The 24,552-nt window shown below is 46.2% G+C and overlaps 1 protein-coding gene across 1 annotated transcript in view; it reads left to right on the top strand.

Annotated features, from left to right (window-relative positions):
- Positions 1–24,552, top strand: part of ush2a (Usher syndrome 2A (autosomal recessive, mild)) — a 1,262,450-nt gene that overhangs the window by 163,260 nt on the left and 1,074,638 nt on the right. Inside the window, exon 9 of the mRNA XM_068045693.1 lies at positions 17,122–17,215. Coding sequence (XP_067901794.1) covers positions 17,122–17,215 — 94 coding nt within the window. The remainder of the gene's footprint in view (positions 1–17,121; positions 17,216–24,552) is intronic.

Raw genomic sequence — 24,552 nt, 5'->3', positions numbered from 1 at the left:
TGAAGTTATCTACTTTGATAAAAAAAAACAGAAAGGCAGAGTATTTCTTAAATGCACATGCCCCCACTGGACCCTGTCAATTCATGTCCTTCCATTCATCATCAAATAAGTTATGAGGCAACCCAGCGACCTAGAATGGGCAAGGCAGGAAAGTGGTGCGAAAGTATTTCTTAAATGGTTAGAGGTTGGGAAGCATTGATGTCCAAAGGGACCTGGGTGTCTTTGTTCATGAGTCACTAAAAGCTAGCATGCAGGTGCAGCAAGTAATTAGGAAGGCAAATGGTAGGTTGGCCTTCATTGCAAGGAGATTTGAGTCCAGGAGTAAAGATCTCTTGCTGCAAATGTATAACGCCTTGGTGAGACCGCACCTGGAGTATTGTGTACAGTTTTGGTCTCCTTATCTGAGGAAGGATATACTTGCCATAGAAGGAGTGCAACGGAGATTCACCAGACTAATCCCTGGGACAACTGGACTGTCTTATGAGGAGAGATTGCAGAAACTGGGCCTGTATTCTCTAGAGTTTTGAAGAATGAGAGATGATTTCATTGAAACACAAATTTTTTACAGGGCGTGACAGGGTTGATGTGGATAGGACGTTTCCTCTGGTGAGTCTAGAACCAGGGGACACAGTCTCAGAATAAGGGGCAGGCCACTGAGATGAGGAGGAATTTCTTTACTCAGAGGGTGGTGAATCTGTGGAATTCTCTACCTTTAGAGGGCTGTGGAAGCTCAATCATTGAGCATGTTCAAGACAGAAATTGATAGATTTCTGAATACTAATCACATCAAGGGATAGTAGGGATACTGGGGAAAATGGCATAGAGGTAGATGATCAGCCAAGATCTGTCAATAGCGGAACATGCTCGACAGGCTGAATGGACTACTCCTGCTCCTATTTCCTATGAAATAGGATGACAGATACCTTAGCCTTTGCCTCACAGTGCTGCACTGGCCTGCACCAAAGTTATCTCCAGCAGAGTGGTTGCATTGAAATGCGGTTGGCCCGAGGGAGGAATAATAAGGGACATGGAAGTGAGGACTCCACTCAAAGCACTTCTGCTTCTCATCCATTACTCCCATCTCAGTCAGTACCCAGTATTTGTGTACTGATGGGCGACTGCCCCTGCACAGGTGTGGTGAAGCAATCATTGGTGGGGCACTCACAAGCTCCAAAACCAGAGGACAGTGGCCAAGAGCATCTCAGCAGTCAGAGCAGGGGTCTGAGCCTGCTTTCACTTCTTCTGAAGTTACATGGGGTTGCAGCATGTAGAAGCAGAAAGAAAAGGAAGAGTATGGTTTGGTAGTGGCACAAGAGCATTTATATGGGTAAATGACAAAAAGTTATGTTGTTAAGTTTGTGTTCTTTAATTCAATTACATAAATTTAATTCTTTCACACCACTTTCCTGCCTTTCCCATTCTTGGTCGCTGGGTTGCCTTTTAACTTATTTGATGATAAATGGAAAGACATGAATTGATGGAGTCCAGTGGGGGCATGTGCATATGGTATTTGGTTGTTTGCACGACTGCTTTGTGTCAGGGCAGGAATGTTGCTATTGCATGTGCTTCTGACATCAGTCCATTGGTGCTACCTAAGTGAACTTTGCATTAATAAGGGCATCCCTGCCATCCCGGGCTGATGTTGCATTGCCCTCAACCCCACCTCCTCCTCCCCTTTCTCCTCCTCCTCCATTTCCTCAAAATTGTTCAAGAGGATCTGAACACTGCACCTTGTTCCTCCTACAGATCCAAACCTCATAATGCACCGCAATGTTGTGCAGAGTGCAGCACATTAAGACCATTCTGGATACCCTGGCTGCTGCGTACTGAAGGGTGCATCCAGATTTGTCTAGGCAGCTGAAGCTGCATCTTCAGCATGCTGATGGCTTGCTCGATTGCCTACCTATTGGTCATATGGCATACATTTTCGTGCTCTTACGTTTCATTGTTTGGATTTCTGACAGGTGTCATTAGCCAAATTTGTAGTGGTTATCCCTTTTCTCCTAGCATCCACCCCTTCACACCTGCTTCCAGGTGTGAAGATATCAGGGAGTTGGGACTGCAACATGACAAAAGCATCATGATAACTCCCTGGGAATCTTGCACACACCTGCAGAAATATCTTTTTCTGGTTGCACATCAGCTGCACACTGTAGTTCACACATACTCCTGATTGATCTGGGGGTGCATGGAATGCAACGTGTGTGCAGTGCATAATGCTCTGCAACTGTGGGAAGCCAGCAGAGACACAAACCTGAGCATCCACTCATTCTGACTGGCACAGGTGACTTCACAGGTGAAGTTTGTATAATTGTAAACAACCCATCAGTCACCTGCCTTATACATTTGTGGGTTGCTGACTGGGAGACCCTGAATATATCTCTGTCAGAGCCTTGGTAGGATCTGGTGCAAAAATTTGAGAGTTGTAATCACTTTGACAGCCGCTGGTAACTCGTGGCCACCAGGTCCAGTAGGCAGCACATTTTCTTCTAGCAGGCTGAAGATGTCTGCCACATCTGACACAATAACCTGAGCATTCTGAAGCTCTTCCATCCTTCTCCCTGGCAACTGCTTGAAGCTGAACCAGACTGCTCACAGCCCTGTTGTTGTGTTTGACCCCAAGACTAGCATCCGACCATGTATCCTCTCCATAGCCAAGTCTACCTACTTCCACCTCTGTCGATCAGCTGATTCCGACCTTGCCTTAGCTCATCTGCTGCTGAAACACTCATCCATGCCATTATTACCTCTAGACTTGACTATTCCAATGTTCTCCTGGCTAGCCTAGCATCTTCCACCATACATAAACTTGTGCTCATCCAAAACTGTGCTACCCATATATCAATTTGCACCAAATCCTATTCACACATATGCTTGCTGATCTACACTGGCTCCCAGTCAGACAACACCTCTATTTTAAAAATGTCGTCCTTTTTTATTAATCCCTCCATGGCTTCACCCATGCTAGTGAGCATCACTAGCAAGGCCAGCATTTATTGCCCATCCCTAATTGCCCTTGAGAAGGTGGTGGCGAGCCACCTTATTGAACCACTGCAGTCCATGTTGTGTAGGTACACCCCCAGTGTTGTTAGGGAGGGAGTTACTGGAGTTTGACCCAGCGATTGTGAAGGAACGGTGATATAATTCCAAGTCATGATGGTGTGTGACTTGGAGGGAAACTTGGAGGTGGTGGTGTGCCCATGTGTCTGCTGCTCTTGTTCTTCTTTGTGGTAGAAGTTGCAGTGTTGGAAGGTGCTGTTGAAGGAGCTTTGGCGAGTTGTTGCAGTGCATCTTGTAGGTTGTATACATTGCTGCCACTGTGTGCCGATGGTGGAGGTGGCAAATGTTTAAGGTGGTGGATGGGGTGCTGATTAAGCAGGCTGCTTTGTCCTGGATGATGTCGAGCTCTTGGGTGTTGTTGGAGCTACACCCATCCAGGCAAGTGTAGAGTATTCCATTATACTGGGCCTTGTAGATGGTGGACAAGCTTTGGGGAGCTTCTGTAACTTCCTCCAGCCATATAATGCTTTGCACTCTCTGCTCTACTCCAATTCTGGCATCTTGTGCATCCCCAATTTTAATTGCTTTACCATTAGTAACTGTTCTTTCAGCAGCCTTGGAATTTCCTCCCTCAAGCTCTGTGCTTCTCTACCTCTTTCTGCTCCCGTAGGCGGTCATGTGTCACCTTTGGCATGTTTCCGGCAGTTCCTGCAGCCATACTGGTGCCAAACGTCGTGTCCTGCACTCCTTTGGACCCCACCAGAAAGGCCGAGAGGGGGGTTTTGACGACTGGGCAACTCTCAACCTCCATAAATTTGCCCAGGCATGCGCCATGGAGAGGTCACTCCATAGTTGCCTCACAGCGACTGAAACAACACGGAAGGCAGCAGTTACGGGTTATAAGTCCAGATAAATTGGCGTAGAAACTGGGCGCCACGGGTTGCCTTTGTCGGTGGGAGAGGTCATTGCACCTCACTGGACAGCTACCGCCCGCCTCAAACCGGGCAGCCCCCGGTCAATAAGGTTCTGTCCCGCCACAGTCTGCCTGCTTCAATGGGTGCTTGGAGCTCAGGGTCATTGCCCGAAAGGTGGACTGATACACCGCACCAAACAACATGAAAAAAGGAAAGAAGGTACCAGCCCTTCGCTTTGCAAGCTGGAACGTCAGAACTATGTGTCCTGGCCTGTCGGAAGACCTTACACAAATCAACGATTCTCGGAAGACCGCCATCATTAACAACGAGCTCAGTAGACTCAATGTGGACATTGCAGCACTTCAGGAGACTCGCCTCCCCGCGAGTGGCTCTCTAGCAGAGCAAGACTACACCTTCTTCTGGCAGGGCAAGGATCCTGAAGAACCAAGACAGCATGGAGTGGGCTTCGCCATCAGAAACTCCTTGCTCAGCATGATAGAGCCTCCCTCAAATGGCTCGGAACGCATACTGTCCATCCGACTGCTCACCACCTCTGGTCCAGTACACCTACTCAGCATCTATGCTCCAACACTCTGTTCCGCACCTGAAGCTAAAGACCAGTTCTATGAACAACTCCATAACATCATTAGCAGCATCCCCAACACCGAACACCTATTCCTGCTGGGGGACTTTAATGCCAGGGTTGGGGCCGACCATGACTCATGGCCCTCCTGCCTTGGGCGCTATGGCGTTGGAAGGATGAATGAGAACGGGCAGAGACTGCTTGAGTTGTGTACCTATCATAACCTCTGCATCACCAACTCGTTCTTTCACACTAAACCCTGTCACCAGGTTTCATGGAGGCACCCAAGATCACGTCGTTGGCACCAGCTAGACCTCATTGTCACAAGGCGAGCCGCCTTAAACAGTGTTCAAATCACACGCAGCTTCCACAGTGCGGACTGCGACACCGACCACTCCCTGGTGTGCAGCAAGGTTAGACTCAGACCAAAGAAGTTGCATCATTCCAAGCAGAAGGGCCACCCGCGCATCAACACGAGCAGAATTTCTCACCCACAGCTGTTACAAAAATTTCTAAATTCACTTGTAACAGCCCTTCAAAACACTCCCACAGGGGATGCTGAGACCAAGTGGGCCCACATCAGAGACGCCATCTATGAGTCAGCTTTGACCACCTACGGCAAAAGTGCGAAGAGAAATGCAGACTGGTTTCAATCTCATAATGAAGAGCTGGAACCTGTCATAGCCGCTAAGCGCATTGCACTTTTGAACTACAAGAAAGCCCCCAGCGATTTAACATCCGCAGCACTTAAAGCAGCCAGAAGTACTGCACAAAGAACAGCTAGGCGTTGCGCAAACGACTACTGGCAACACCTATGCAGTCATATTCAGCTGGCCTCAGACACCGGAAACATCAGAGGAATGTATGATGGCATGAAGAGAGCTCTTGGGCCAACCATCAAGAAGATCACCCCCCTCAAATCTAAATCGGGGGACATAATCACTGACCAACGCAAACAGATGGACCGCTGGGTTGAGCACTACCTAGAACTGTACTCCAGGGAGAATGCTGTCACTGAGACTGCCCTCAATGCAGCCCAGCCTCTACCAGTCATGGATGAGCTGGACATACAGCCAACCAAATCGGAACTCAGTGATGCCATTGATTCCCTAGCCAGCGGAAAAGCCCCTGGGAAGGACAGCATTACCCCTGAAATAATCAAGAGTGCCAAGCCTGCTATACTCTCAGCACTACATGAACTGCTATGCCTGTGCTGGGACGAGGGAGCAGTACCCCAGGACATGCGCGATGCCAACATCATCACCCTCTATAAAAACAAAGGTGACCGCGGTGACTGCAACAACTACCGTGGAATCTCCCTGCTCAGCATAGTGGGGAAAGTCTTTGCTCGAGTCGCTCTGAACAGGCTCCAGAAGCTGGCCGAGCGCGTCTACCCTGAGGCACAGTGTGGCTTTCGTGCAGAGAGATCGACTATTGACATGCTGTTCTCCCTTCGTCAGATACAGGAGAAATGCCGTGAACAACAGATGCCCCTCTACATTGCTTTCATTGATCTCACCAAAGCCTTTGACCTCGTCAGCAGACGTGGTCTCTTCAGACTACTAGAAAAGATCGGATGTCCACCAAAGCTACTAAGTATCATCACCTCATTCCATGACAATATGAAAGGCACAATTCAACATGGTGGCTCCTCATCAGAGCCCTTTCCTATCCTGAGTGGTGTGAAACAGGGCTGTGTTCTCGCACCCACACTTTTTGGGATTTTCTTCTCCCTGCTGCTTTCACATGCGTTCAAATCCTCTGAAGAAGGAATTTTCCTCCACACAAGATCAGGGGGCAGGTTGTTCAACCTTGCCCGTCTAAGAGCGAAGTCCAAAGTACGGAAAGTCCTCATCAGAGAACTCCTCTTTGCTGACGATGCTGCTTTAACATCTCACACTGAAGAATGCCTGCAGAGTCTCATCGACAGGTTTGCGTCTGCCTGCAATGAATTTGGCCTAACCATCAGCCTCAAGAAAACGAACATCATGGGGCAGGATGTCAGAAATGCTCCATCCATCAATATTGGCGACCACGCTCTGGAAGTGGTTCAAGAGTTCACCTACCTAGGCTCAACTATCACCAGTAACCTGTCTCTAGATGCAGAAATCAACAAGCGCATGGGTAAGGCTTCCACTGCTATGTCCAGACTGGCCAAGAGAGTGTGGGAAAATGGCGCACTGACACGGAACACAAAAGTCCGAGTGTATCAGGCCTGTGTCCTCAGTACCTTGCTCTACGGCAGCGAGGCCTGGACAACGTATGCCAGCCAAGAGCGACGTCTCAATTCATTCCATCTTCGCTGCCTTCGGAGAATAATTGGCATCAGGTGGCAGGACTATATCTCCAACACAGAAGTCCTTGAAGCGGCCAACACCCCCAGCTTATACACACTACTGAGTCAGCGGCGCTTGAGATGGCTTGGCCATGTGAGCCGCATGGAAGATGGCAGGATCCCCAAAGACACATTGTACAGCGAGCTCGCCACTGGTATCAGACCCACCGGCCGTCCATGTCTCCGTTATAAAGACGTCTGCAAACGCGACATGAAATCGTGTGACATTGATCACAAGTCGTGGGAGTCAGTTGCCAGCATTCGCCAGAGCTGGCGGGCAGCCATAAAGACAGGGCTAAATTGTGGCGAGTCGAAGAGACTTAGTAGTTGGCAGGAAAAAAGACAGAGGCGCAAGGGGAGAGCCAACTGTGCAACAGCCCCAACAAACAAATTTCTCTGCAGCACCTGTGGAAGAGCCTGTCACTCCAGAATTGGCCTTTATAGCCACTCCAGGCGCTGCTTCACAAACCACTGACCACCTCCAGGCGCGTATCCATTGTCTCTCGAGATAAGGAGGCCCAAAAGAAAAAGAAGAAAGAAAGAAGATGCTCCTCAAAACCTACCTCTGTCCTGACATCTTCTATGGCTCAGTGTCAAATTTTAATCGATAACTCTCTTGTTAAGTGCCTTGGGACACTTTGCCACAATAAAGACACCATATGTAATCAAGCCATTGTCATTGTTGTTTGAACATGGCAAGAAAATTCACCCTCTGCCTTTGGACCATGTGTCATGGGTAGTGCCCCCTGCAAGCTGCACTCGCCTCTCTGCTGTTCAGCTACAGATCTCTCAGATACAGGCTGCTGCTGCTGCTGGTTGCTGGTCATATTGGTCCTTGTCTGAGGTCTAACAAAAGACGGCCAAAGTGTCATCCATCCTGATGTGATTCAGATAACCTCCAAAGTGTTGAAAGTAAACTCTCAGCAAAAGTACTGTGAACAAATCCTTTCTCACTAGTATGTAAGAAAGAAGATGTGAGTACCAAGTATTTATTGCAGTACTTCCATGAATTTGAATCAGCCCCCTCAACTGCCATTGTGTTCTCTCCCTGCTTTCATTGGCGAGTTTCAGGAAGTCCAGGAGATCGGTGAATGTACTGTTAAATTTAGAAGTGTGTTGAAATCTTGCTCGAATTGAGCGATTAGCATATGTTAATAAGCAATCACTTCTCCCGAGGGGATTACGCACAAGCAGCCTAATGCGCTTGAGTTAAACGTGGAAGTCAGTGGGTTGGAGGCAGAATCCCGATGCACTCAAATTTTTCCAATTTACAATCCTCCACCTGCACCCAAACCCATATATTCTTCCAGAATAAAATTCCCGTGATGATTCTACGATCTCTCTGAGATTAGTTGTCACTCATTTCTCTCTTGATACTGCTTTTACCAGACCCACAAAGGGGTCCAACCTGCTGTCAACAGATGTAGGTCCTGCTGGGACTTTCAGTGCTGCAGTGAACAGAATTCCTGGAGTGTTGGAGGCAGTGCAGAGAGACTCCTAAGTCTAATCATTAGTGTCAAAGGTCTGAGCTGTGAGGAAAGATTAGATAAACTTGATCTTGCTGCCTTGAAAAAGGCCACCTGAGCAGTGATCTTCAGACAGTTAATGGTATGAGAAACGTTAATCCGTAAAACTACCTTAAAGTACGTTGTCAGTCTAGGCCAAATTAATAAATGTTAAAATTAGGATGGTATCAGAAAGTTCCTCCTCAAATTGAGTGATTAATACATGAATCACAGAATCACAGAATTGATACAGCACAGAAGGAGGCCATTCAGCCCATCATGTCCGCACAGCTCTCTGAAAGAGCAACTCCCTCAGTTCCATTTCCCTGCCATCTCCCTGTAACCCTGCACATTCTTCCTTTTCATATAACTGTCTAATTCCCTTTTGAATGCTTCAATTGAACCTGCCTCCACCACGTTCTCAGGCAGCGCATTCCAGACCTTAACCACTGGCTGCGTGAAACGGGTTTTCCTCATGTCACTTTTGCTTCTCTTACCAAATACTTTGAAATCTGTGCCCTCTCGTTCTCGATCCTTTCACGAGTGGGAACAGTTTCTCTCTATCTACTCTGTCCAGACAGCTCATGATTTTGAATACCTCTATCAAATCACCTTTCAGCCTTCTCTTCTCCAAGGAAAACAGTCCTAACTTCTCCAATCTATCTTCATAACTGAAATTCCTCATCCTTGGAACCATTCTCATGAATCTTTTCTGTACTCTCTCCCATGCCCTCATTGTCTTTCCTCAAGTGCGGCGCCCAGAATTGGACACAATACTTTAGCTGAGGCTGAACTAGTGTCTTATACAAGTTGAACATAATTTCCTTGCTCTTGTACTCCCAGGATACTATATGCTTTATTAACCGCTCTCTCAACATGTCCTGCCACCTTCAATGACTTATGCACATATACACCAAGGTCGCTCTGCTCCTGCACGCCCTTTAGACTTGTACCCTTTATTTTATATTGTGTCTCCATATTCTTCCTACCAAAATGAATCACTTCACATTTCTCTGCATTGAACTTCATATCTGCCACCTGTCTGCCAATTCCACCAACTTGTCTGTGTCCTTTTGAAGTTCTACAGTATCCTCCTCACAGTTGACAATGCTTCCAAGTTTCGTATCATTTGCAAACTTTAAAATTGTGCCCTGTACACCAAGGTCTAGGTCATTAATATACATTAGGGTCCCAACACTGATCTCTGGGGAACTCCACTACAAACCTTCCTCCAGCCCAAAAAACATCCATTAACTACTACTCTTTGTTTCCTGTCACTCAGCCAATTTCGTATCCATACTGCTACCTTCCCTTTTATTCCATGAGCTACAAGTTTGCTCACAAGTCTGTTGTGTGGCACTGTATCAAATGCCTTTTGAAATTCCATGTACACCACATCAACAGCATTGTCCTCATCAATCCTCTCTGTTACCTCCTCAAAAAACTCCAGCAAGTTAGTTAAACATGATTTTCCCTTAAGAAATCCATGATGGCTTTCCTTAATTAACTTGCATTTGTCCATGTGACTATTGATTTTGTCACAAATTATATTTTCTAGAAATTTCCCCACCACTGAAGTTTCTTTTTTATGAAAAAGTCTCTTTTTATGTTCTCTTTTTGCTTCTCTTATTTGCTCTGTCAGTTCCCCCCTGGACCTTCTATATGAAGCCTGGTTATCAATAATACTTTCTACCTGGGATCTGTCATAAGCACACTTTTTCTTCTTTATCTTAATCCCAACCTCTTTTGTCATCGAGGGAGCTCTGGATTTGTTTGCTCTACTTTTCCCCTTCGAGGGAACATACCTTGACTCTACCTGAACTATCTCTTCTTTGAAAGTAGCCCATTGTTCATCTGCCGGTTTTCCTGCCAGCTTTTGATCCCAATTTATTCTCCCCAGCTCCATTCTTACCTCGTTGAAGTTGGCCTTCCCCCAGTTATTTATTTTTATCCTGGATTGCTCTTTGTCCTTTTCCATAGTCAGCCTAAACCTTATGATACAATGATCACTATCCCCGAAATGGTCTCCTACTGATACTTGATCCACTTGGCCCACCTCATTCCCAAGAACAAGGTCTAGCAGTGCCTCCTTTCTCGTTGGACTAGCGACATACTGTTGCAGAAAATGTTCCGGAACACACTCTAGGAACTCTTGCCCCTCACTGCCCTTTACATTACTGTTATCGCAGTCTATGTTTGGATAATTAAAGTCCCCAATTATAATTACCCTATAATTTTTGCACCTCTCTGTAATTTACTTGCAGATATGTTCCTCCACGTTCTTTCCACTGGCTGGTGGCCTGTAGACAACACCGAGCAATGTAACTGCACCTTTTTTGTTATTTAGCTCTAGCCAAATTGATTCTGTCCTTGACCCCTCTGGGACATCCTTTTTCTCCAGCACTGTAATGCTGTCCTTAATCAATACCGCCACCCCTCCCTCTTTTTTCCCTTTCTTATCTTTTCTGAACAGCTTGTATGCAGGAATATTTAACATTCAGTCCTGCCCTTCTTTGTGTCAGGTCTCTGTTATAGCCACAAAATCATATTTCCACATGGCAATCTGCACCTGTACCTCACCAGTCTTATTAACTACACTCCGTGCATTCACATACATGCACATTAACACTGATTCAGACTTTATTACTTTCTCCCTTACTCTGACCCCACCTAATAACATGGATTATAGAACAGCTTAGAAGGAGGACATTCAGTTTGTCGTGCCTGTGTCAGGTCTTTGAAAGAGCTATCCAATTTAGTCCTTTAGCCTTTTTCCTGCAAATTAGTCCTCTTCAAGTACATGTTCAATTAACTTTTGCAAGTTTCTATGGAATCTGCTTCTGTCACCTGTCTGAGGTAGCATGTTCCAGATTCTCAGATAAAATACTTAGAATCATTTAATGAACAATTGGAAGCTGCAATCAGGGGACCTTAAGGTCTTTATGAAAGGATGAACCAAGATAAACTTGGTAACTTTCCTCATCCGTAATTATCTCATGAGCACAATTGCACTCAAACTTCAGACAGCTTGTGAACTTTGCCACAGAAAATTAGTACTATATCCACTTCTGGCCACCGAGGTACAAGGGGCATATTTAAACATTGGAGAGAGCACAAAGAAGAGCCAAAGACTGATCCCTGGTGTTGGAGGGCTGAGATAAGAGGAATGACTGGAGAGACTTGAAAATAGGTATCTGAGAAGTGGATAGCACATTTATAGTTGTGGTCACCCTGCAGCTTAAGAGTATGCAGGGAGAGAGGGAATTGGTGACTGCCAGGCAGTCAAGAAGAAACAGACAGGTAGTGCAGGAGACTCCTGAGTACATCTCACTCTCCAACCAGTACCTCAGCCCTGAATACTGAGGAAAGTGAATGGTTCATCTGGGGAGTGCAGCCAGAGCCAAGGCCATGGCAGCATGGCTGGCTCAGCTGCACAGGGGGGCTCAAAGAAGACTGGAAGAGCGATAGCGATAGGAGATTTGATAGTTAGGAGAATAGGCAGCTGTTTCTGTGGCCGCAGACATGAATCCAGGATGGTGTGTTGCCTCCCTGGTGCCAGGGTCAAGGATGTCACTGAATGGCTGAATGGCTCACCCTGAGGGGTGAACGTGAACAGCCAGCAGTTGTGGTCCACATTGGTACCAACGACATAGGTAGGAAGAGGGATGTGTTCCTGCAGAAAGAGTTTAGAGAGCTAGGTAAGAAATTAGCAAGCAGGACAAAAATATTAATCCCCAGTACCATGCGCAAGTGAGTATAGAAATAGGAGGATAGTGCAGTGGAATGTGTGGTTGGAAAGATGGTGCAGGAGGGAGGGCTTTAGATTCCTGAGACAATGGGACCAGTTCTGGAGAAGATGGGACCTGTACAGGTCGGAGGGGTTGCACTTGAACAGAGCAGGGACAAATTTTCTTGCAGGGCAATTTGCTAGTGCAATTGGGGAGGGTTTAAACTAACTTGACAGAAGTAGGGAACCAGGAGATAATACAAGAGAGGAACACCAAAATGCACAGAGAGTTGGGAGAGACAGCATTAGAGTAGGAAATAGTAAAGTATTAGGTGGGGTCAGGGTGAGTGTGTTAGACAGTACTGGTGAAACGCATAGTTCCATATTAGATGGGAGTAGACTCAGAAGGACCACGAGGAACGCAAAGACAGTATTACAATGCATGTGTGTTAACACACAAATGTGGTGAATAAGGTTGGTGAGGTACAAGCACAAATAGCGGTATGGGAACATGATATAGTGGCAATAATGGAAACGGGGCTTACAAATGGTGAGGACTGGGCGCTTAACATTCAAGGATGTAACATGTTCAGAAAAGATAGAGAAGGAGAAAAGGGAGGTGGGGGTGGCAGTCCTGATTCGGGAAGACATTGCAGTGCTGGAAAGGGAGGATGTCCTTGAAGGAGCAAGGACAGAATCCATTTGGTTAGAGTTGAGGAGCAAAATGGGTGTGATCATGTTACAATGGGTATGATATAGGCCTCCAGATAATGAGAGAGAGATAGAGGAGCAAATTTGCAGGGAAATCAGAGATGTACAAGAACTATAGAGTGATGATATTGGGGAACTTTAATTACTCAAATATCGATTGGGATAATTTTAGAGTAAAGAATAAGGACGGGGAGGAATTTCTGAAATGCGTTCAGGAGAACTCCCTTGATCAGTATGTTCTCAGCTCAGCTAGAAGAGAGGCATTGCTTAATCTGGTGCTGGGAAATGAGGTGGTCCAAATGGACCAAGTGTGTGTCGGGGAGCACTTGGATAAGAGTGATCATCGTATCATAAGGTTTAGACTAGTAATGCAGAAAAGCAAGGAACAAAATAAGGTAGAATGTCTAGATTGGAAGAGGACTAATTTCAACGCGATGAGGAGATCTAGCCAGGATAGAATGGAATCAGAGACTGACAGGAAGAACTGTATCAGAACAATGGGTTATCATTAAGAAAGAGATGCTTCAGGTACAGGCTAGGTCAGAGTTATCCAGCGTACGGCCTGCAGGCCAGAACCCGGCTCGCCAAAGGTTTCCATCCGGCCTGCCAATCTGCCTGTGGCTCAGCTCTGATTGATGACTCCCATGTACATCAGGTGGAGGGTTTAGGCAGGACCTATGTCTGACGGGCAGGGGGACCTCTGTCTGTGATTGATCACTCCCTGTGACTGACCAGGACTGCCCAGGTAGCGTTAGCACTGAATGCGGCACTGAGCAGGGAACCGGGAACACTGAGTGGGGAAAACTGAACGGGAAAGACTTAGTGGGGAATACTGCGCGGGGAGCAGGGAACTGGGAACACTGAGTGGGGGACACTGAGTGAGGGACTGGGGTCGGGGAGCGGGGAACACTGAATGGGGAACCGGGAAGTCTGAATGGGGAACACTGAACAGGGATGAGGAGCATAGAGAAGGGAACATGGAAGACGTGGGGGGGTGGCTGTGGAGAGAGGGGGGGAGAGGGAGAGACAGACAGAGAGGGGGAACAGAGAGGGGGAGAGAGAGGGGGAGGGAGAGGGGCAGAGAGAGAGGGGGCAGAGAGGGGGAGAGTGGGGGGAGAGAGGGATGGGGGAGAGGGGGACAGAGAGAGAGGAGAGAGAGTGACATAGAGAGGGGGAGATTGGGGGGAGAGACAGGCAGATGGGGGGAGGGAGAGACAGGCAGATGGGGGGAGGGAGAGAGAGTCATAGAGTCATTTACTTACAGCACAGGTCAGGTGCTCATCCAACTTCCTCTTGAAGTCACTGATCGTCTCCGTTTCCACCACCCTTGTGGGCAGCAAGCTCCAGGTCATTATCACCCGCTATGTAAAAAGTGTTTCCTCATATTCCCCCTGCATCTTTTGCACAAAACTTTCAATCTGTATCTCCTAGTCCTAGAGATGGCGGGGGGGAGGAGCGGGGGGAAGAGAGAACAAGACATACACAGAGGGCGGGGAGCGGGGGGAGAGAGGTCAAGGTCTCTCCTGACAGATGGAGATCTATCCAGAATACTCTGCTATAGCTATATCAAGTATGCGGGCAGGGATTGACTACATATGCAAGCAAAAACAATGCCATGTTTGTCACTAAATCAGTTTTCAATATAGTGGTAAGTAAGTAAGTCAATAAATTAATCTTCTCATCTAAAGCTTCTTCACAAAAATGCACATTTGTTGTTGTTTTTATTAGTAGGAAAGATTTCAGTGCCTTTATCTTTTGAAATTTTCTCACTGGTCCCTCGGGCTGAGTAAAAATTGTAATGTGGCCCTCCACCCGAAAAGGTTGGACAACCCTGGGCTAGGTACATTCTAACAAGGACGAAAGGTAGAGGAACCAAAAACAGGGTTCCTTGGATGACAAGGGAGATGGAGATTATGATGAAACAAAAAAGAGGCTGTATGATGCATGTCAGGTGAACTCATCAAGTGTGAACCAGGCCATATACAATAAGTTGAGAGGGGAGGTGAAGAGGAAAATAAGACTGGCAAAGAGAGAACATGAGAATACAGTGGAGTCAACATGAAAGGGAACCCGAAGATCTTCTACCGGCATGTAAATAATAAGCAAGTAGTAAGAGGTGGAGTGGGGCCTATTAGGGACAAAGAGGGTAATATATGCCTAGAGGTGCAGTGCAAGGCTAATATACTTAACAGGTACTTTGTATCAGTGTTCACGAAGGAAATGGAATCTGACAAAATATCAGTGAAGCGGTAAGATTAGAGGCAATGGATAGGATAACAATTGAGAGGGAGAAGGTACTAAAAAGGCTGGCTATGCTTAGGGTAATTAAGTGACCTGGTCCAGATGGCTTACATCCCAGGTTGCTAAAGAAAGTGGGGATGGAGATAGCGGAGGGGCTTGCCATAATCTTCCAATCATCCCTGGATATGGGACAGGTGCAAGAGGATTGGCGAGTGGCAAATGTGACACCCTTATTCCAGCAGGACAGTCCTAGCAACTACAGGCCAGTTAGTTTAACATCAGTGGTGGGTAAGGTTTTAGAAACAATAATCAGGGAAAATATCAACAGATACTTACAAAGGTTTGAGTTAATTAAGGATAGCCAGCATGGATTTGTAAAAGGCAGATCATGCTTGACATATGTAATTGAATTTTTTGATGAAGTAACAGAGAAGGTTGATGAAGGGAATACGGTGGATATTGTTTCGATAGATCTTAAGGAAGTGTTTGATAAAATACCACATAAAAAGCTGGTTAACAAAATTGAGGCTCTGGTATATGAGGGTCAGTGTCCAATTGGATAAAAAATTGGCTTAAGGACAGAAAATAGTGAGTCATAGTAAATAGTTGTTTTTCAGACTGGAGCATAGTAGACAGTGGTGTTCCCCTAGGAACAGTGTTAGGACCATTGCTTGTTTTGCTATATGTAAATTACTTGGATCATGTAATACAGAGTAAAATCTCAAAATTTGCCGATGACACCAAACTTGAAGGGGTAGCAAACAGTGAGGCTGATATGAACTGCTGGCAACAGGACATAGATAGGCTAGCAGAATGGGCAGATGAGTGGCAGATGGAATTTAATACAGACAAGTGTGAGGTGATGCATTTCGGCAGAAAGAATGGGGGAGGCAAAAAAAAACTGAATGGCACATTTCTAAAGAGTGTGCAGGAACAGAGTGGCCTGGGGTGCATGTGCATTGATCTTTTAATGTGGCAGGGCATATTGGGAGAGTGGTTAGCAAAGCATATGGGATTTTGGGCTTAATAAATAAAGGTATTGAATACAAAAGAAAGGATGTTATGCTGAACTAGAAGGAAGCTCTGGTTAGGTCCCAACTGGAGTATTGCATCCAGTTCTGGTCACTACACTTCAGGAAGAATGTGAGGATCCTTGCAAGGGTCCAGAGAAGATTTGCCAGAATGGTTCCAGGGATGGAGGATTTTAGTTACTAGGTTATGTTGAAAAAGCTGGTGTTCTCCTTAGAACAAAGGAGATTGAGGGGACATTTGATAGAAGTGTAGAAGATTATAACAGGCTTCACTAAGTTAGACAAGGAAAAACTGTTCCCATTAACTAATAGTACAAGGACTAGGGGACACAGATTGAAAGTTTTGGGCAAAAGAATTAGGAGGAATATGAGGAAGCACTTCCTTACCCAGCAGGTGGTAATGACCTGGAACTTGCTTCCCACAAGGGTGGTGGACGCGGAGGCAATGAATGACTTCAAGAGGAAGTTGGAGGGCCACTAGAGAGAAATAGACTTGCGGGGCTATGGAGATCGAGCAGAGGAATGGACTGACTGGATGGCTCTGTGGAGAGCCGGCATGGACTCAATGTGCCGAATGGCCTCCTTCTGTGCTGTAAATTACTCTATGATCTTACAGAGGTATAGAAGATGGTAAAAGAGATGGAAAGGTTAATCTGAAAAATAAATTAATTCACAATGAGCTATTCAAACTGGTAAGAGACAAATTTGGGTCTAATACCAGGAAGTTCTTTACACAAAGAGTTATTATCACATGGAATAGATTTCCAGATGGAGTAGTATTGGTAAAAAGCCATGGAATTATTTAAGAGCCAGTTGATTACTGGAAGGAGGGGTGGAGGGGGTTGTGGTGGCGGGTGGGGGGGAAGGGGGTGTGGCAGGAGACTTCTAGGGCCATGCTGGATGGATAAATTAGATGGGCTGAAATTATCTTGTGATTTGTGAAGTCCTGCTACTCAAGTAAGGTTTAACTGCCAACATAGTGACTTCTGGCACATTCTAGATTGTCTGCAAATAAAATGACAATGTACATGCTTCATTATTTTGGCAATTACTTTATTTTCTTCTTGTCTGCAGGTGTAACTGCCATGGTCATGCTGATCACTGTGATACTACAGCCAACCCATACAAATGTATGTGCGTGCAGGAGAGCCACACAGTGGGTAATAATGTAAGTCCCTACAGTGACTGAATTATTGATTAATTACAGTAGTTGATCGTAGTGGAAATTATTGAAGATAAAACTTTATAATATATTACATGTTATATTTGTAGGTGTAAAATATATAAGTATGTGTTCTTTGTAACAAACTGACAAAGTGATCTAACTGTTGGATTTGTATGAAAATATTCTATTGTTTGAGTTTATTAATTGCTCTGAACATTTAAAAATACTGCTCTGAAAGTATTAAATTGAAAAAAAATGTTGCCCAGTCTCTGAACATTCACCAGAAATAGATGCAGAGAATATAACTGAGGAAATCATTGGTGCAAAGCAGACTTCATTCATTTTTAGCTTGACATTAATATTGATCTCAATGGACCTAATACCTCTTCTGAGGCACTCAATTAAGATTAAATGTGTTTGTGATGTATATTGTTTCTATTTGTTTGTATAAAATGAATGGAGATGCCAGCACTCAAAATCAATGGATTTGAGTAACAACTGGAAATACTCAATGACATGTGCGGAGAATGGGGATGCAAAATTCAGATGCGTAACACTCGTTTTTTTGGGCTTTACAGGTGGCCTTAGAGGTCCAAAATGATGTTTGTGGTACATGTTGTGTCAGACGTTGTATTGTTGAGAATGTTAGCATGTGCACAGCGAGCACCTGCCATGTGTAGGAAGATCATGATGTTATTCAGTGTGTAATGCTGATTGGTTGCCAACACTGCCATTTTAGAGCTCAACAGTCCAGCTACCACCCTCTCTTAATCACACAGACCTGAATATGCATTCAGCAGCAGGGCATTAATGCTACTTAAAGGGATCATCAACTACTTTCAGCTTAGTCGCTGATTAATTTTTACTGGCTGTTACTACTGTTGTACAAGTGTTGGGTGCTTTCTAGAGTTCTTTAAAGTTGTTAAAGTCTACATAGAGTGGTATGGCATGTGCTGAAGGATTTTGACCTGAATTCAAGGCTTCTGCACAAACCAGTTGCTCCCAGACATGGGTGTAGTAGTAGGCATTCCCTTTGAAATACAGCATGACTGAGAGAATGAGCTGGAGCGACACAAAGCAGTCAAGTTGCTTGATGGGGATGGGGGAGGAGGAGAGGGAGAAGGGCTCTTATCAGGAGGTCATATCCACGTTCAGGGAGTAATTGCCTTACCTGAACCTCAGTGGGGAACAATGTGTGAGATAACTGTGCTTCAGTAAGGGTGCCCCCACTGAAATCTGCCACCTGTTTCAGCCACAACTGCAACCGTAGAGCAGGATGAGGGCAGCATTTCCAGTGGCTGAGAAGGTGACTGTGGCTATGAACATCTATGCATCTGGCTTGTTTTAGGCTGGAGCTGGAGATATTTGCAAGATCTCACAGTTTGCCATCCACTGTTCTGTAAGGAAGATTACTGATGCTTTCTGTTCAAAGAGAGCTGACAACATTTCATTACCTTTTACCAGAGAGTAGCAGGCAGAGTGAGCAAGTAGCTTTGTTAGGATTGCAGGCTTCCCCATGGTGCAGTGTGTCACTGACTGGACGCATGTTGCTTTGCCAATGCTGCATGTTAACTCTGAGATGTACTGCAACCGAAAGGAATTCTATTTTCTTCACATTGAGCTGATGTGCACGTCAGTGCTTGGTATCCTGGCAGCAGTCATGATAACTTTGTTCTGCGGCACTCCGCTGTGCCATCTGCATTTGAGCCACCATGACCAACCAAAGTGTGGCTACTGGGTGCTATCCGCTGTCTACGTGGCTATTGACTCCAGTGTGCAACCCACACATACCAGTGCAGGGTGTATACAATAAAACCATGGTACCACACAAAATGTTATCGAGGAACAATGTGTGAGACATCTGCGCTCCAGTAAGGATGTCCTAACTGTAATCTGCACCTGCTGCAGCCACAACTGCAACCTCAGCGCAGGGCAAGGACAGCATTGCCAATGGCTGTGAAGGTGACCATTGCAATGTACTTTTATGCATCTGACTCCTTCAAGATGAGAGCTGCAGATGCTTGCAACATCATGCAATTTGCTGTCCACTGTCGCATAACGGAGGTCACTGAGGCCGTCTATTCATTGAGGGCTAGCTACATTTCATGCTGTCATGCCAAAGAGAAGCAGGCAGAGCAAGCACACATCTTTGCTAAGATTACAGGCTTCTATATGGCACAGGGTGCCTTAGACTGCATGCATATCACTCTTCAGGCACCGCATGTCAGCTGTGCTCTATATCATAATCAAAAGGGATTCCACTCCCTTAATGTCCATCTAGTGACTATAGGCAGTGAATCATGCAGGTCAATACCTGCTATCTTAGCAGCAGTCATGATACTTTCATTCTGTGGCACTCCATTGTGCTAGCTGCATTTGAGCCACCACAGCGAACTAAGGTGTGCTACTGGGCGACAAGTGCTATCCCCTGACTACATGGCTATTGACTCTGGTGTGCAACCCACACATACGTGGGCAGGATGCATACAGTGAAAGCCACGGTACCACACAAAATGTGATAGAGCAGATCATGGGCATGCTGAAACAATGCTTCTGCTGCCTGGACCATTCTGGAGGATCCTGCAGTACTTGATAGAGTGGGTGTCAAGAATTGGCAGCTAAAGAGCCAGAAACGGAGGAGGTGGGAGAAGGGTGGAGGCAATTTACCGGCCCTTTCTTGGCCAGGCTGTCATTGAAAAACTCATCCAACTGCGATAGCAGTGACCAGAACCCCAATTCCTCAGTCACCAACAGTCCCACACCTTACCTTCCCTCTCTTACTGACCATCACAGTGTCCACTTGGCCAGATGAAAAAATAAAATAAACATTCCAAAACAAATTTACACACTAAACTATTCCATATTGCATTCAAACATCCACTAATCACCCATGTGCATTCCCTTAGTGCCTGTCTTTTGAGTGCCTTTGGCTGCAGCATGGCTGGTGAAAGGCTGCTGACTTTCAGTGGAGGCGACTTCAGATAGCCTTGGAGGATGTCCTTGAGCAGCTCTCAGCATAGAAGGCCTGGCTTCAGACTGCACCATCTCAGCATGGGCAGCAACATTCTGTGCTGGACGACAGGCAACAGCAAGGGCAGTGGCTGAGTGGCAGGTATGAGAGGACAAACGCTGTCAGCCTGAGAACGGACAGCAGGTTTGTGCTCTATGGAGCTACTGCCATTCCCCTGGGGCGGCACCTCAGAATTCCTAGTAATTGGACGACAGGTTGCTGGACTGTTTTGACATCCTGCAGACTCCTTTAAGCATTGGTATCTGCAACCATGATGGCAGCAATCTGCGCTTGCTTAGCAGCACGCCCAGCTTGTACGTGTCCAGTCTTTGCTTCTATGGCCACAAGCTGAGCTTGTAATACAGGAGTCTGAGCTTCCAATGCAGCACCCAGACATTGGGTGGCTTCTGTTTGTGTTGAAATGGATGCTGAGACATCAATCATCAGACACTGCATCATGTTAGGGGTTACATGTGTGTCCATGGAGTTGATCATCACTGCTAGAAAGGATGGACTTCATGCTCTGTACAGATCCCTGTGTAAAGTCGATGCTGGAGTCTTCCAAACTCCTTGACATTGCACGTAGCTTTTTTGGCAGGCCTGCCAATGCACCAAATATTTCATTGTGCATACCCATCCGCTTTCTTCTGTAACCCACCCCATCGAAGTGCTCACCTGCATCCTCTGAGGCAGAACTCATGTGCGACCTCGCCCTCTGGGGAGCTTGCATTTTAGCTTCCCTTGCCCCTGCCCTGGCTGGAGGCCCCTCATGCCTGGTGTCTCACCATATGCATATTCCATCTCTAAGCTATCCTATCAAGTACACACGGTGTCAATATCTGTGCTGGTGGCTGCGAGTGTGAGATCGAGTGACGGTGTTTCTTCATCATTACTCTCTTCTTGCTCTTCCATCTGTTGCTCTGCCACTACTGCCTGGCCAGGTTGTAGTTCATGGATATTTGAAAAGAGAAAGGCATGAGGGTAGTGTTGTGAGGTGAGGGGGAGAAGTAAGAGGTGCATGTTAACACCATCTGCAGCTTGTAAATCAGAAGAGATTGTGGCATGAAGGGAAAGTGGGATGTGAGAAGGAGGATTAAGTATGAGGATACTGTCATCTATTATTTTCGCCCCACTGTTGCACGGGCTCAGCAATGGCCATCCAATGATGGTGACCACTGTCTCCTCCATCGAGGAAAGGACCTGCAGCTGCATCTGTCCTCTGCGCTAGCACCCATTGCCTCAGGTTGTGTGCCACCTTGTCCTGCAAGAGAAAGGGAAATGTGTCAGTGAGTGTGGTGCAATCTGCTTGTGTGATGTGGTTTCACAATTGAATAGCTGGCAGCGTGTGCAAACTGTGAAATGTGGGTGCGAGGCTTGCAGCAATGCTAATTGCGTGGGAATGAGGTGAAACTGTGAATGTTAGATGCGCGTCCTGATTGATGGAGATGGGGGTGTGGTGAATTGAGCAGTGCCTGAGGTTAGTGGCAGGTTATAGCATTTGAAAATGTTTGAAATGTAATAAGTTTTAAGCAAATAAAGAGTGGGTGGGGTAAAAGATAACAAAAGGGATGGTGTTGATAGGACAGCGGGTCACAGAGAATAACTGACCAGAAGGTCATGGGGCAATGGGTGTGTTAATGGTGTGGTGAAAGACACAGTGTTAGTGCAGAGTGGGTGTTAAATGACTGAATAATGAATAGCCTCACTTATGTGAGGTCATTGAACTTTTAGTGGGACTGCATCCAGGTCTTAGAGGCTTGATTCTTGACATTGATCGCCAAAAGAGATCCGCAATGCACTGAGAGCTGCGAGTCTGGTGAGAAGGAGTTTTAAGGGTTAATTTCTATCCAAGTCTAGTTTTTTCTTCAATTTAGCAATTAACTAAAAATTACTCCTTAAGTTAAGAGAAGTTAGGTTTTATTCTAGCCTTAAAACAGGGGTGTACAAGCTCCCTGGGAGCAGCTGCAGCTAGTTACTTAGGTAGCTGGCTTAAACTGGTTTTCAGAAGCTTGAATCAGTTTTTCAGAAAGTATAAAAGCAGGGCTTCCTTAGTACAGTTTAGCCTGCACTGAATGCAAAGTGGGAGGTGTGTGCAAAAATGAAAAAAAATGTGTTGGAAATAATCAGCAGGTCTGGCAGCATCTGTGGGGAGAGAAGCAGAGTTAATGTTTCAGGTCAGTGACCTTCAATCAGAACTGGCAAAGGTTTTAAATGTGATAAGTTTTAAGCAAATAAAGAGTGGGTGGGTAAAAGATAACAAAAGGGAAGGTGTTGATAGGACATAGGGTCATGGAGCAAAGGGTGTGTTAATGGTGTGGTGAAAGACACAGCGTTAGTGAAGAGTGGGTGTTAAATGACTTAATAATGAATAACCCTGGCCAAGAGCCCAAACATGAAAAAAGCAGTGGGCAGGCACATGGTAAAAAAATGAATGATGAAACAAACTAAAATAAAAATAAAAAAGGGGGGCCAGTCATGCTCTGAAATTATTGAACTCCATGTTTAGTCCGGTAGGCTGTAGCATACCTAATTGGTAAATGAGATGCTGTTCCTTGAGCTTGCATTGGTGTTTACTGGAACACTGCAGCGAGCCCAGGACAGAGATGTGGGCCTGAGAGCTGGGGGGTGTGTAGAAATGGCAAGTGACTGGAAGCTCGGGGTCTTTTTTTGGACTGAGTGAAGGTGTTCCGCAAAGTGGTCACCCAATCTTCGTTTGGTCTCCCCAGTGTAAAGGAGACTGCATTGTGAGCAGCAAATACAGTATACTAAATTGAAAGAATTACAAGTAAATCACTGCTTAACTTGAAAGGAGTGTTTGGTGCCTTGGATAGTGAGGAGAGAGGAAGTAAAAGGGCAGGCATTACACCCCCTGTGATTGCATGGGAAGGGGACGAGGTGTCGGGGGTAATGGAGGAGTGGTCCAGGGTGTTGCGGAGGGAGCGGTCCCTTCGGAATGCTGACAGGAGAAGAGAGGGAAAGATGTATTTGGTAGTGGCATCACACTGGATGTGGTGGAAATGCTGGAGGATGATCCTTTTGGATGTGGAGGCTGGTGGGATGGAAAGTGAGGACCAGGGGAACCCTGTCACAGTTCTGGGAGGGGAAGGGGTGAGGGTAGAAGTGTGGGAAATGGGCCGGGCACAGTTGAGGGCCCTGTCAACCACAGTGGGGGGGAATCCTCAGTTGAGGGAAACAGAAGCGCTGTTGTGGAAGCTTGCATCATCAGAGCAGATGCTTCGGAGATGGAGAAACTGGGAGAATGGAATGAAGTTCTTACAGGAGCCAGGGTGTGAATAAGTGTAGTCGAGGTAGCTGTGGGAGTTGGGCTTATAATGAATATTAGTAGACAGCCTATCCCCAGAGATGGAGACAGAAGTCAAGGAAGGGAAGTGTCGGAGATGGACCATGTAAATGTGAGAGAAGGGTGGAAATTGGAAGCAAAGTTGATAAAGTTTTCCAGTTCGGGCAGGAGCAGGAAACAGCAGCGATAGTCATCAATGTACTGGAAAAAGAGTTGGGGGGAGGGGACCTGAGTAGGACTGGAACAAGGAATGTTTGACATATCCCGCAAAAGGACATGCATAACTAGGACCCTTGAGTTGAGTGCGTGAGTGAAGGATGTGCTCCTTTCTTTGTCTACCTTTTTTATAGCCTCCAGTGGCTGGCTTTTACTTTGGTACAGCGAAGAAGCTGGTTGGTGAGTAACTGGTAAGTTATTCTACTTATTCTAATTGTAATATAGTTTTTAAAGTTACGGTATGGCAAGTCAGCTTGGCCAAGTGGAATGTGCATCCTGTGGTATATGGGAAGTAATAGATGCACCATGTGTCCATGACGGCACAGGGCGGCGCAGTGGTTAGGGGCGGCACAGTGGCGCAGTGGTTAGCACCGCAGCCTCACAGCTCCAGCGACCCGGGTTCAATTCTGGGTCCTGCCTGTGTGGAGGTTGCAAGTTCTCCCTGTGTCTGCGTGGGTTTCCTCCGGGTGCTCCGGTTTCCTCCCACATGCTAAAGACTTGCAGGTTGATAGGTAAATTGGCCATTATAAATTGCCCCTAGTATAGGTAGGTGGTAGGGAAATATAGGGACAGTTGGGAATGTGGTAGGAATATAGGATTAGTATAAATGGGTGGTTGTTGGTCGGCACAGACTCGGTGGGCCAAAGGGCCTGTTTCAGTGCTGTATCTCTAAACTAAACTAAACGAACACATCTGCAGGAAATGTCACCAGCTGCAGAAGTTTGAGCTCCAGGTTTTGGAACTGGAGCAGCGGCTGGAGTCACTGTTGTGCATCTGGGGGGAGGAGGAGGACTACATGGATAGCATGTTTAG

This window comes from Heterodontus francisci, chromosome 13 (assembly GCF_036365525.1).
Source record: "Heterodontus francisci isolate sHetFra1 chromosome 13, sHetFra1.hap1, whole genome shotgun sequence".
Classification (NCBI taxonomy): Eukaryota; Metazoa; Chordata; class Chondrichthyes; order Heterodontiformes; family Heterodontidae; genus Heterodontus; species Heterodontus francisci.
Note: the sequence above shows the minus strand (reverse complement) of the source record. Positions and strands in the feature narration are given on the sequence as shown.